Below are 13482 nucleotides of genomic sequence, written 5' to 3'. Positions count from 1 at the left end.
CAAGTCCCGGGGAGTGCCCCCTCTCTGGTGCGAGTGCCACAGGCCAATAGGAAACAGCGATTGAGAGGTGGCGCGGCTGACTGCGGGGCGGAGCCATCCCCGGGCCTGGACGGGTGCCTGGCCGGGTCAGCCCCAGACGCGTTATCGTAAGCATGGCTGTGTGGGTCTTTGGGGGCCGCCTCGCCCTGCGCGGGCGTCTCGGCGCCTGCAGGCTGCTGTGTCCCCGTTTTCAGAGTTGCGACCCTCAGGGCGGGGAAGACGGGGACAGGTGAGTTTCAGGCTGGGAGACTAACTCATCACGAGGGAGGAATAGTTGTTTCCGTGGTTACGTCACACTGGTGACTTGCTCTCTGTGGCCTGACGTCACCGGGGTCAGCATGGCGTCAGAGGCCAGGATTTCCCCCGCACAAGTTCTAACGCAGTCCAGCAGTGGTCAGTCAGGGCAGGGCATGTTCTTGTGGGTTTTGTCCAGTCTCCCAAGCAGTAGTTTATTTGGGTTAGGATTAAGCTACAACGCATCGGGAGTTGCAGACTACCATGAACTCACGATCAACGTTTCCTGTCCAGTCCTCGGACTTTTGAATAACCGTGTGGATTCACGTTTTAATTTTAAGCTATACATCTAAGTTACGCACTGCTGTTTGAAAATGGCAGACTCTTAAGGAGGGAGAGCAAGGACTGGGAATGAAGCCCTGTGGTAGAATGTTTGCCTAGCATGCCCAAAGGCTGTCCCAGGCCAAAAAAAAAAAGTTTTAAGTGAAAATGCCATTTTTAAAAATTCCATTTTGACTATTTTTTTTTCCCACCTGAAGCTGACGGGCAGGTTCAGGAGGTATCGGCTTTGGTCCACTGTGGATCTGGGACTACATTGAGTAATCGGTTAGTCCTTCCAGCCAGTATCTGCCAAGCATCTTTATAGAACAGGGCACTCCATCAGCTACTGTATGGGTAGAGACAGGGACAAGAAGCCTTCAGGAGCCGGGCGGTGGTGCACGCCTTTAATCCCAGCACTTGGGAGGCAGAGGCAGGCGGATTTCTGAGTTCAAGGCCAGCCTGGTCTACAGAGTGAGTTCCAGGACAGCCAGGGATATACAGAGAAACCCTGTCTCAAAAAAAAAAAAAAAAAAAAAAAAAAAAAAAAGCCTTCAGGAAGGGACAGCAGGGAAGTGGCTGACAGGAGATTGCCATCCCGGAGGCAGATAAGTGCTGCCACTGAGGTTGCAGGTCGGTAGCTGGGTGCCACTTGCCAAGGTGCACCCCGTAAGCCGCTCCCACTCAGCTCCCACTCACCAGGTCTTCCTGTCTGTTTCTCTTCAGGCCCCAGCCATCCTCGAAGGCAGCCAGGATCCCCAAGATTTACACCAAGACAGGAGACAAAGGTAGGCCGCCGTGTAGCCAGGTGACGGATCTGAACATCCATCATTAGGTGTGAAGCCACGTGAAAGGTGCACCACCAAGTGTTCAAAACAAGCTGTAAGGAAGCCGGGCATAGTGCACACTTGTAATCTCAGCACCCAGGAGCTGAGGTAGGAGAGTCACAAGTTCAAGACCAGCTAGGGTGGCGTATCAAACTCCAGGCCAGCCTACACAGCATAGTGAAACCGTGTCTTGAACGAAGGGAACGAATCATGGGATTGGGGGATTGGAAGTGCGGCTCAGTGGTAGAGTGCACAGCTAGTATTCCCAAGGCTCTGCGCTCAACACCAGAACCAAGTAAAAAGATGAACAGTGTGGAACAGTGTAAGGACTCCCAGTCATGGGTGAGAGAGGTGGCTCAGGGGTTAAGAGCCTGTTTGGCAATTCCCAGCACCCACAGTGGGTGGCTCACACTTGCTTATAACTTCAACTCTAGAGGGATCCATTGCCTCTGACCCTTGTGAACACTTGCACTCATGTGCACATACATGCATACACACATACATAATCAACACGCATACACATATACATTCACACATACACAACATGCATGCACATACATATGCATACATACATATACATATATCACACACATACACACATATATACATATGCACATCAGGGTCTCTCTGCATAGTCCTGCCTTTCCTTGAACCTCACTCAGTAGACCAGGCTAGCCTTGAACTCAGATATACGCCTACCTCTGCCTCCCATGTTCTGGGATTAAAGGTGTGAGTCACCACTGCCTGGCCTAAATTTAAAAAAAATAAAAAGAGCTTTTAGTCTATTTGGATTAAAGCGTGTTCTAATGGTAGGCATGGTGGCACAGGCATGGAATCCTGGTACTCTGGAGGCAGAGGTAGGAGGATCACTATAAGTTTAAGGGCAGCCTGGGCTATATAGTGAGAGCTTATCTCTAAAGAAAAGAAAAAAAAAAAGTGTGTGTATAGTGTGTATGTGTGTGTATGCCTGGGCTACATAGCAAGTTCTAGGACAGCCTGGGCTACATAATGAGACCTGGTCTACACAGCAAATTCTGGGCCAGCCTGGGCTACATAATGAGACCTGGTCTACACAGCAAATTCTGGGCCAGCCTGGGCTACATAATGAGACCTGGTCTACACAGCAAATTCTGGGCCAGCCTGGGCTACATAATGAGACATGGTCTACATAGCAAGTTCTAGGCCAGCCTGGGCTACATAATGAGACCTTGTCTCTAAAGAAAAGAAAAAAAAATAATGAGTATGTATTCAGATAGGTCTGAGAACTTATCTCTTTGGCTTTGGGATTTCTTAAATTGCAACTTATTGTTTGTTTGTGTGTGTGTGTGTGTGTGTGTGTTATATGTGCCTATATCCCAATGCATTTGAGGTCAGAGAACAGCTTGGAGAAGTTGGTTTTCTTCCACCATCTGGTTCCCAGGGATTAACTCGAATCACCGAGCTTGGCAGCCAGTGTCTTTACCAACTGAGCCATCTCACTAGTCCTGAAAGATTTATCTTTGTCTGGTAGTCAGGAGAGAGATTTGAATTGTGGGAGAGGGAAATACACAAAAGTTCACATACTCTTCTTCTATTTTTTTTAATAATAAAGATTTATTGCTTCAATATTTATTAAATACCAAATGTAATGCAATGGAGAAATAGACCATTATGGTACCATTTTCTGAAGTCTGAGACCATACAGATCATTAATAGTGATTGTGTTTGTGGTATATCCTTTCATTCTAAAGTACACACACACACACACACACACACACACACACACACAGGATGTACTTACCATCACTGAGCTGTATGCAAACAAATGTCAGGATGATAAATGTTTTGTCTGCCACGTGTATGTTACCAGAATGATAGAAAACATGTGTATAGAAGTGACAAATGTCAGATGGTGATGTCAATGCTATACCAGACAGGTTCAGGGACAGCCTTAGGTCACTCACAGATGGGGCACGGCTCACTATGGCCCAGCAGTGGAATTCCATAGTAGCGGCTGGACAGGGTGAGGCTCACACTGGCTCGCACAGGGGCAGATTCAAAGGAGCAGAGCTTCATTCTGGGGCTGATGTGGTCAGGAAGCTGGGCTACTTCTGTAACTGAAGATGCCTGATGATCGTTCTTAGACGGTGGGGAAGACAGGGAGGGGCTGGGACTGTGACAGAGACACTTACGTTATTGCCATCAGTCAGGAGAGCCGATGCCTAGTCGCTTTCTTTTGCTCAGACACGGTTCTGGTTTGTGGAGGTTTCTCTGTCACAGCCACAGTGTGGGTATCAGATGGCCCCCTGTGAAATCATTTGTACTTACCAACACTGCAGCTGGACAGCATGAAGCCACGCCGACGGCACCAGGCAGGAGCTACGGCCTAGTCTGACAGGAGACAGGACATGCAGAGGTGCGGCACCACAGCCTTATTTCTTAAACAGAGGCTCGTTGGTGGTTCCTAGTCTAGACTAAAAGCATTCAGGGAAGAAGACGGATAACCTTGGTGGTAGTGACCAAAAGGACACTTCATGCTTACAGTGCATGGACATACATGCAGATTAAATACCCACATACAGGAACTAAAAAGATATAGTTTAAGTGAATCAGGAAAAAAATCTTTATAAGATTTATTTTTTACTTTTTTTCCCCTCCAATCTGTTGGGTGTTTTGGATGCTTCTTGTACATTTTTAAAAAAATATTTATTTACTGGGTGGTGGGGGCGCACGCCTTTAATCCCAGCACTTGGGGTGCAGAGACAGACGGATTTCTGAGTTCAAGGCCAGCCTGGTCTACAGAGTGAGTTCCAGGACAGCCAGGGCTACACAGAGAAACCCGGTCTCGAAAAACCAAAAAAAAAAAAAATGTATTTATTTATTATATTCATGAGTACACTGTTACTATCTTCAGACACACCAGAAGAGGGCATCAGATTCACATTACACTTGGTGGTTGTGAGCCACCAGGTGGTTGCTGGGAATTGAACTCAGGACCTCTGGAAGAGCAGTCAGTGCTCTTAACCGCTGAGCCATCTCTCCAGCCCCTATTTTTGACTTTTATTTGACGTGTGTGTCTGCCTATGTGTATGTACATGTGCCACATGAGTGTCTGCTGCCCATGTAGACTGTAAGAAAGCATCAGATCCTGGAACTGGAGTTGCAGATGGTTGCAAGTCACTCTATGGGTGCAGGGACCTGAACCTGGGTCCTCTGCAAGAGCAGCCAGTACCCTTAACCACAGAGCCATCCCTCCAGCTCCTGCCCCACCTGTGTAGAATAAATTTTATGTCAATCAGGGGCTCCTTCCCCTTCTTCAATTAATCAGTTCCCAGATAAAAGACACACGAGACCTTTAATTTATAATAAGCCGTAGCCAGCACTAAAGCTGGGCAGATATCTACCCTCTATGCTGTTAGTATCTCTTTTCCTATCAATAACCCCGAGTTATTACTTATTATGTTTCATCTGGGCTGCTCTTAACTCCAGTTGGCCAGCCCTCGTGGCCATGATTTTAGGATTCTTACCCTATGGCATCTTCTCTCTGTACCTTCCTCTCCCTCCCCGTCTTATCTCCTCAGACTCCAAGCCCAGGAACCCCGAGCCCTGCCTCTCTCAGTTCTGCCCAGCTATAGGCTGTCGGCATCTTTATTCACCAGTCAGGGATAGCTTGGAGGGCAATGTCACATAGTATCAGACCAACCCACCACACCCACCCCCAAGTAAACCCCCAGATCTTAATGTGCTAAGTATCTTTCCTCAGGGTTTTCCAGTACCTTCACAGGAGAGAGGAGACCTAAAGACGACCAAGTGTTTGAAGCCGTGGGGACCACGGATGAGTTAAGCTCTGCTATTGGGTAAGCGGGCCTCCATGTGGTTAGCGTGGGGCATTAGGGACTCATCTGTGTGACACTCTCCGCTCTGCTGGAGGGTCCTGGATGGATCTGTATGAACCGTTGTTGGAAAGTCAGCTCATGAAGGTCAGTTGGTCGGCTATGTAAGCTACAGGGTAGAGGGCTGTCCCTCAGTCGCCTATGCCTAGAAGTTTGTTTCCTTCTGTCCTACCTTATGAACGAACTCCTCTTCATCCTTCAAAGCCCTCTCCACCATGAGCAGGTTGACTTGGGCATCTGGTGCACTGTGCAGGTCTCCTGCTCCCTGCTGTAGCACAGGACCAGCCTTTGCCCATGTGGAAAGAACAGCTGACTGGGTGTAGTGACAGTAAGGGTGTGTGAGAAAGCAAACGCCCCTGTCCACGTGCGGTCCTCTTTGTGAGCAGGGAGAGGCTGCCATGGCTGGTGTACCCCCCACCCCCAGCACACTGCCAGGGACTAATTCTTCCTCGTCCTTCTAGCTTTGCCATGGAGTTGGTCACAGAAAAAGGCCACACATTTGCTGAAGAACTTCAGAAAGTAAGTAACATCATTTTAGCCCACAGTGGGGCCTTGTGTCCCTGTGGCCTGAGGGGTGGCCTCTTGGCATCACGGTAGCTAATCACTCTTGAGAACTGCACTGTCCTCATCTCTGAAATAAGGACACATAATCCTCCGTGAGGCAAGGGGTGTCGTGTGAAGGGTGACTGCTCTCCAGGGGGTGTTCAGCAATACAGAAGGATATCTGTGGCTTGTCACAGTGGCTGAGAAGGCTCCTGATGTCAGTATCCTACATTACACAGGACAGCCTCTTGACAAGGACAACCCAGTGCCAGGGGACACAGCCCAGGCTGAAGAGCCAAGTGCTCGGGAGCCTTGCTGTGTGCGGGTCTCAACCGGGTGGACCTCTGCCTGTTAGCGCTGCCGCTGAGGTCCCATGGGGATCTACTAGCGGAGTCACTCTAGGATGCCATGGGAGGCTGAGGTCTCCCAAGCTTCACAGTAGTCTGGTTGGGGCCTACATGGGTCCCAGGAATGGACAAGTGTCCTCCCTGAATCCTCCTGCCCCGCTGACCGCTACCCTCCATGGGCTATTCTTCACCATTTAGGTGGCACTGGTACATTTGGTCCAGTGAATTAAACTCCAGCTGTCAGTGTTGAGAAAAAAGGAAACCGCCTGGTGCAGGGTGCCTCCTGGCCAGAGCCTAGCAGACCCTTCCCTCCCACAAGCCCAGCTCAGGAGGTTTCGTGGTATTTAGAATTAGGACAGTTGGGTTCACAGCCCGAAAGGCCCAACGTGGGCCACAAACGGCCTTTCTCCTCACCCTTGTTCCCAGATTCAGTGCACTCTGCAGGACGTCGGCTCCGCCCTGGCCACTCCACGTTCCTCAGCCAGAGAGGCTCACTTAAGTAATTCCCAGCCTGCTCAGGGGAGTTCCTAGGGTCTTGGGGTGAGGGCTGCCCCCAAGTGTTGCCTGCTGGGAGCCTGGGCCCCAGAGCTTTCTGGCAGGGCAGACATCTCTGCTCTCTGCCTTGGGAGAGGAGTTATCCTCAAAGCTGAGGGAAGCGGGACACCCACGCAGGAGGAAGGGGTGTTTTCCTGGTGGTCTGGTGGCATTGCTTACAATAGGGCCTATCTGCCCTTGACTCCTTAGAGCACACGGCCTTCCAGGAAGGGCCTATCCTGGAGCTGGAACAGTGGATTGACAAGTACTCCAGCCAGCTTCCCCCGCTCACTGCTTTCATTCTGCCTGTAGGTATTGGGGGGCCTCAACCTGGGGTGGCAGGGTGGGTATAATGACAGAAACACAGGCTTGCCAATAGACCCAACTGTAGCTTTTCCAAGCAACAGAGCCACCCCAGAACCTCTCAAAGGCAGGCCCTCAGGGATATGCCTGGTAGGCTCTGGGAGGCAGAAGCCTGCCCAGCGTAGAGCGACAGTGGCCAACACTCACTCTCTCTTTCAGTCTGGAGGCAAGAGCAGCTCTGCCCTGCACTTCTGCCGGGCTGTATGCCGCCGAGCCGAGCGACGGTAGGTGTCTTCATTGTGCCATGTCCCAAGTTTTGTATCTCTGAGGGGACTGTGAGAAGGGACTCGTACTGCTGAGAGGCCAAGCAGAGTTTTTCCTGCTCTTAGTGTCACAGGCTCCCTAGGATGGGGGGCTGGTGAGAACACCATGAAAGGACCCTGCTAGAAGCCACAGAAAGGACTGCCAGGGTCCTTGTGGTTGGGGGGACCCCAGAGAGAATCTGTCCACATCTGAGGGTCTCCTCACAACAGCTCCAGGAGTCAGGAGGGGTTTAGTGAGATTCTGTGGCTGCTCTGGAGGGGAAGGGGGGTCTGCAGACTCTCAGGTCACAAGCCTTTTTCCTTCACAAAAGGCTGAATCTGAATGTTCCCAGATGCATCCTGGGCGACAAAAAACACTTGGGCCTCCAGAGAAAAATAGTCATTTGTACAAAGTCACCCACATCAACAGGGCTTACAGCATCAGCAGTGGCGTTTAGCTCAGCAGCACACGCCCGCCCTGCAGAAGTGCAGGCAGAGCGCGGGACTGAGCTGGTGTCCCACCTTCAGTGCGGCTGACAGGCCCCGGCCATGCAGTGACCTGCCAGAAAGTTCTCAGAGGGACACCTAGGTGAAGAAACCATGCCGAGTGGGAGGTGCCAGCAGACAGGACTAGACATGAGACTTCCTGGGTGGATGGCGAAGTATATAGTCTTGGATAAGGCCAAAGCCAACACTCCCAAGGCTAGCTCAGGGGGGCGACCAGCTGAGTGGGATCAGGCCGTACAGGGGGCCAGGTGTATGCACGCAGCCAAGTGTGGGGCTTCCAGGTAATTAGAATTACAACTTAAAACGAGTAGGTCCTTGGGGATTAAGGCTCGATAAAACCTTTTGAGGGCGAGAGGTTTATAGCCCTACCCACGAAGGAGCGCAGGGCAGGCTCTGTTGGCACAAAGGCCAGCAGGCTGGGCTGTTGGCCAGCCTACCCTGAGCTTGCCTGCTGTGTCTCCTTCTTCTCTGGCCAGCTCTCAATGTGTGTGTCTAAGGTAAGGGGCTGGCTGAGGCCGTGGCGGGTAGGCTGTGTCTGGTTGTAGTTGTCAGGACTAGGTTTGAATAGTGAGGTCAAGGGTCGAGCATCTGTGGCCCAGCCTTGCTCTGTAACCTGACTGTGTGTTCTCTCCTCACAGCGTGGTCCCTCTTGTCCAGATGGGAGAAACAGATGCAAACGTGGCAAAGTTCTTAAACAGGTGCTTACGTGGAGCGTGGCGGGTCTGTCTGACCACCAGGGACCTGGTCACGGCAGTACAATTCGGCCAAGAGCGGCAGGGGTTAAACCCCTCCCTCCGTCATGTATATTGGAGCTTGCTGTGGCCCTGGAGGGCCCTGTCCCACTCTGAGGTCAGGCTCTGCTTAGGAAATAAGAGCCAGCAGAGGCGAACATCAACAAAAGGGCCAGGTGGTCCTGGAGACTGCTCCCAAGGGCCTTGAGGATGGCCCACGGTAAAGCGGAATCTGTCCAGCCAGCGTCTCTTCCCGAAGTGCCCTGGCGGCCTACGGCTGGGCTGGGCTGAGCTCAGACCCCTGTGCTCTGAGCAAGGCTACTTCAGGAGGGCATTGCCCTGTGCTCGGCCTTTGCCCTGCAGCTGGGCTTCTGGTTTCTCCTGCAGCCTGGCTCAGATGGTGCTAGTGCAGGCCAGGCAGGAGCCCAGGTGCTGGTGGAGAGCTTAGGGAAACATGGGGGCTGCACCCCAGAAGCTGCCGAGCAAGACAGGAAGTGACTTCACAACGCCTAGCTGTGGGGTTACCTGTGTCCTGTGTTACCTCCCACCCCAGGATATAGACTAGCTGGGATCCTCACAGAATCCTTCCTTCTGGGTGGGATGTCACCCAGGTCAAGTGAGAAATGGTTCCTTTTTTTTTTAAGATTTATTTATTTATTTTATGTATATGAGTATACTGTGGCTCTCTTCAGACACACCAGAAGTGGGCCTCAGATCCCTTTACAGATGGTTGTGAGCCACCATGTGGTTGCTGGGAATTGAACTCAGGACCTCTGGAAGAGCAGTCAGAGCTCTTAACCACTGAGCCACCTCTCCAGCCCCTGGAATGGCTCCTTATAAACTCAGAAGCGGCAATCCTGAGGATACGTGCTGACCCTACAGTGTTATGTGGGTCAGGGTGGGCCATGCCCTCCCTCCCTGCAGGTTCCAGAGAGTCACCAAGAAAGCAGCACATGGTTGCCCCAGGAACACAAGGCTCAGAGGGGCAATGCCAAGGCAGAGTCTTGTCTGATAGCCAGTAATGGGCCCCTAGAGGTAGAAGTAGGTCACCAGAGGGAAGGGAAGCTCTGTGGAGTTGGGCACAGGGTAGGGGGCAAGCAGGAAGGCGTGGAGAAATGACAAGCTTGCTTTGAGCCTCCAGGAAGTCAGAGCCTCGAGAGTACTTCAGACAGGTGTGACGTTGTCTCCTAGGCTGTCCCTTTCCCTGAAGGCCTGCTGTCCTGAACCCATCACTGCTGGGCCTAATGATGAGCTAGGGGACTAGACTCCTCTCACGAGGACACTGCAGACCGCTGATGCTCCAGTAGAACACTAGCAGTGTCTGGAGACAGTGTGGGTCCTAGTGGGTGCTGGGTGCCACTGACACTTGGTATGTAGAGACCAAGAATGCCGTGACCACCCTGCATGCACAGGGGAGCCCCAGCCACAGAGATCAATCCAGAGCATTGGTAGTTTTGTGGTCACAACCCACCTATAAGGCCTCTTGGATCTAAATGTAGTTCCTGAAGATAGAGCCTGGAGCTGGGCTGACCTGCAGGCTTCTGGGCTGGCTAGGCTCTCCTGGGTCGGCGTACTTTTGGGGCTACTTTATTGGGTTCTGTTATCTACCACCCTTCCAACCCCTCAATACTAGATAGGAGAGAAAGAAGGTTAAAGGGGGAATCGAGCATAGATCTCTTCAGACGGCTTCTTACTGACCAGGGGTGGCAGGTTCCTTGGGGCAGGTCCAGTCTCTGTCATCAAGAAATCTCCAACCAGCACAACAGCAATTCAGCAGGAGCGGGAGTAGCCACCACAGGCCCTCTCGGGGCTTCTCCCACGTACACCCTCTCAAGAGTCCCCGGAATTAAACTATCTGCAGCTGGCAAAAGTCACGCCTCTCCTGGAACACGAGACAGTCACAGTGGCTGTGGACAAACTGAAGCAGCCCCATAGCCCACACCTGGAATTACAACAAAAGCATATTCACCTAACATAACTGGGTTTTAAAAGAAACCAGAATTCTCACGACATCCTGAAATCCAGATGCAGTGTGCCTGTTGTTGGAAGTATAGAAGCAGCTCAGGAAGTGGTAGCTTAGGGTCCCGTCCCGTCCCGTCCCGTCCCACCCTGGGTGTACCATAGCCTGTGCCGGCAGGAGCGTCACAGTCACCCTTCCTCCCTGAAAGCAGACGGGCCGGCTAGCACCAGTTGGTCATCTTACATCCTTCTTATTGGTTCTCTCTGCCCTCCAGACTCAGCGATTACCTCTTCACTGTGGCCAGATACGCAGCCATGAAGGAGGGCAGCCAAGAGAAGATATACAAGAAGCGTGAAGTGTGAGACATGAAGACGTGGCGGCCGAGTGGTCAGCTCCAGACAGTCACGCTGAGCGGACGTGGGCATTAACTACAAACTCAGCATCACCTCATGCCCACCCCCCAGGGACCTCTGAGACCCCTGGCTTCTCCTTGCTGTGTCGAACACACATCAGCGAGTTCCAAACTCCAGGAAGGCAAGGCACACTGGAAGCTACGAAGGGGACGGGCCACTCGGAATTGAGAATGAACATGGGGAAATTTTGAACTGTGCAAGTGGGCTCTGTGTGTGTGTGTGTGAGAGAGAGAGAGAGAGAGAGAGAGAGAGAGAGAGAGAGAGAGAGAGAGAGAGAGAGCGCACTGCCAACTTAGGCTGTTCAAGGACTTGGAATGTACCAGAGGCCCCTGGAAATGTAATTGTGATTTACCTGCGCCAACGGGGCTTTAAATGTCACATTTATAAAGGGAAGTCAGGCTTGAGGAGTTTAGTCACCTCTGAGCCGCCCATCACTGCCACAGTGTCGGGGAAAGACAGCTGCAGGTCCACAGGGGTGCAACTCGGAGAATCCTCTCCATCAGGGCAGGAGGCAGGCGGCCCTCGCTGCCCCGGGCAGTGGCAGAAATGCGGTCTTCAGCCTGACACGAGCTCTCTGATGTCCCTCGGCTGGTCTATGCTTCCGTGAGCCACTGCCTCATCTTCCTGTGAGGTGACATCACAGTGACACCTGTGCCCTTGGGAAGGGGGATATCTATGAAAAGCTGGAGGCAGTGATTTAGGAAGGGCAGGTCTGAGACACCTGGGGACTCAGCTCAGCGATCGCCTCTTCCTTTGCGCCCGCTTGGCACGCCTTCCGGGCTAGGTGTGGGTGGACTGGCCCCTCTAGCTGTCTTGGTCAATCAGCGAGCCTTTGATTTCAGCTGTGTGTCTTCTGGGTCCTATGAAGGGTAGATGCCCTACAGGGAGGCTGTCCTGCCCAATGCCATTGCAGACACCGTAGGGAGACACGGATTGGGTATAGAGCTGGTGCTTTGTGCGAGACCAGAGGCAGGAGGCACAGACTCAGGGAGAGTAAGCATCGTGCTGTTGATCGGGCCTGGCCAGGGAAGCCATGTTCCAAGAGCTTGCAGCAGCCCCGCCACTCTGCCTACAGCTCCAGGTCTTCCTAAAAAAATAAAGTGTGAACTCAAAAGAATAGGAAGCCATGCTCCTAGCCTATGCCCGGCTGCTTTCAACACCTAAGTCAAGGTGTTGACTGGCACTTGAAAGATGGATCCCCACCTTCAGGCTCCAGGCATTGCCTAGCCTTGTGTACAGCACCCACGGTCCTCATAGGGTGATTCCCACGGCACGCTAACAAGCTGCGAAACCTTTAAATGTACCATTTATCATTGACCTCTCTCTCTCTGTCTGTCTCTGTGTCTGTCTGTCTCTGTGTCTGTCTGTCTCTGTTTCTGTCTCTCTCTCTCTCTTTATAATTCAACCCTTGAAAACATTGCAGGAAGGCATTCTCTCTTGTGAAATTTTGTAGAAAGTGCTTTTATTGAGATACAATCCACCCACCCTAAGATTCCTCCTTTTAAAATGGACATTTCAGTGGGTTTTAGGGTATTGCCTAGTTTTTTGCTGTCCCACACCTCACACCCAAGAAGATGCCCCCTAGTTGTGTCTCATCAGAACAGTGTTCACCAGCATTCTCAGAGGTGAATGAACCCTCGACATGATACCAAACGGCCCCAAGAAGCACTCACACAGGACCTCACCTGAGCCTCACAGTACTGGGGGCAGGGAGTTCATGTTTCTACAGGAAGGGAAACTGAGGCTCAGCACTGACCTAGGCTGTGGCCACATGATGCCACCTCCCCCCCCCCAGCCCAGTGGCACTTGACAGTCGTTTTAATCACAACCTGGGCTGCGGCAGGCGATGCCAGGCACTAACAGATTGCTGGTGCATTTTGCAGCCGAGTCTCCCTTAACTGATGCTTCACGGCTATTGTTAATGTGCGTTTCTCATGGAGTAATTTTCAGAGCCTGAACTTGTAACACATCCCAATGATAAACGTCCCCAGTTCCAAGCCCCCTGTCAGCTGCAATGTCACCCTCACCTCCTCCCCAGCGCCTCCCGACAGCCCAGCCAGTTTTATGATCGCTCTGTCCCAGTGATCACGGCTGAACCTTTAAGAATCCGGACGCATTTCAAGTTTAATTGAATAAAATTCTTTGTATAATAAATTCCTCATGAATGCTACATAAATCAGGGCCTGGAAGGATTTGTGGCTCATCTCTCTCCCCAGATGGGGTTTGAGGATCCTGCTGCCAGTCCACTGCCCAAGCTGGTCCTGTCTTGATCACAGGAATAAATTTGCCTTTGGGGTTCTGGCAGGGGGCGTGGATTCCACTGTCAGAGCTCAGAGCTGCTGTCTGAGACCCTCCTGGAAGATGGCGCTTTGTCCAGGAAGGGCAAGGACAAGCAGATTGGGGTCTGAGAGCTTTGGGGAGGGGTCTTAGTTCCTTATGGACTTGGAACTCCAAAGTCATCAGTTGTTACCTTAGGAATCCTGGAGAAAGCTGTGCACGTGCTCTTTGGGGAGGTGCACATGCTCTCTCTTGGTTGGTTGCCAAGTCTGCAT

The 13482-nt window shown here is 51.9% G+C and overlaps 1 protein-coding gene across 1 annotated transcript; it reads left to right on the top strand.

Moving 5' to 3' along the window:
• The first annotated feature begins 94 nt into the window (after nt 1-94).
• Mmab (metabolism of cobalamin associated B) lies at nt 95-12156 on the top strand. The gene is made up of 9 exons (XM_076922477.1): nt 95-268; nt 1318-1379; nt 5161-5254; nt 5752-5809; nt 6607-6679; nt 6925-7022; nt 7237-7301; nt 8465-8524; nt 10792-12156. The coding sequence occupies exons 1-9, from the start codon at nt 153-155 to the stop codon at nt 10877-10879; spliced, it is 714 nt and encodes a 237-aa protein (XP_076778592.1). The 5' UTR covers nt 95-152; the 3' UTR covers nt 10880-12156.
• The last annotated feature ends 1326 nt before the right edge of the window (nt 12157-13482 follow it).

Source organism: Arvicanthis niloticus, chromosome 24 (assembly GCF_011762505.2).
Source record: "Arvicanthis niloticus isolate mArvNil1 chromosome 24, mArvNil1.pat.X, whole genome shotgun sequence".
NCBI lineage: Eukaryota > Metazoa > Chordata > Mammalia > Rodentia > Muridae > Arvicanthis > Arvicanthis niloticus.
Note: the sequence above shows the minus strand (reverse complement) of the source record. Positions and strands in the feature narration are given on the sequence as shown.

Excerpts from the sequence above, each read along its gene's own strand:
- Mmab (XM_076922477.1), top strand. The coding sequence starts at position 153 with ATGGCTGTGTGGGTCTTTGGGGGCCGCCTCGCCCTGCGCGGGCGTCTC. Across the intron at positions 5,810-6,606 it reads TTGCTGAAGAACTTCAGAAA|ATTCAGTGCACTCTGCAGGA; the intron begins GTAAGTAACATC and ends CCTTGTTCCCAG. Across the intron at positions 7,023-7,236 it reads TCACTGCTTTCATTCTGCCT|TCTGGAGGCAAGAGCAGCTC; the intron begins GTAGGTATTGGG and ends TCTCTCTTTCAG.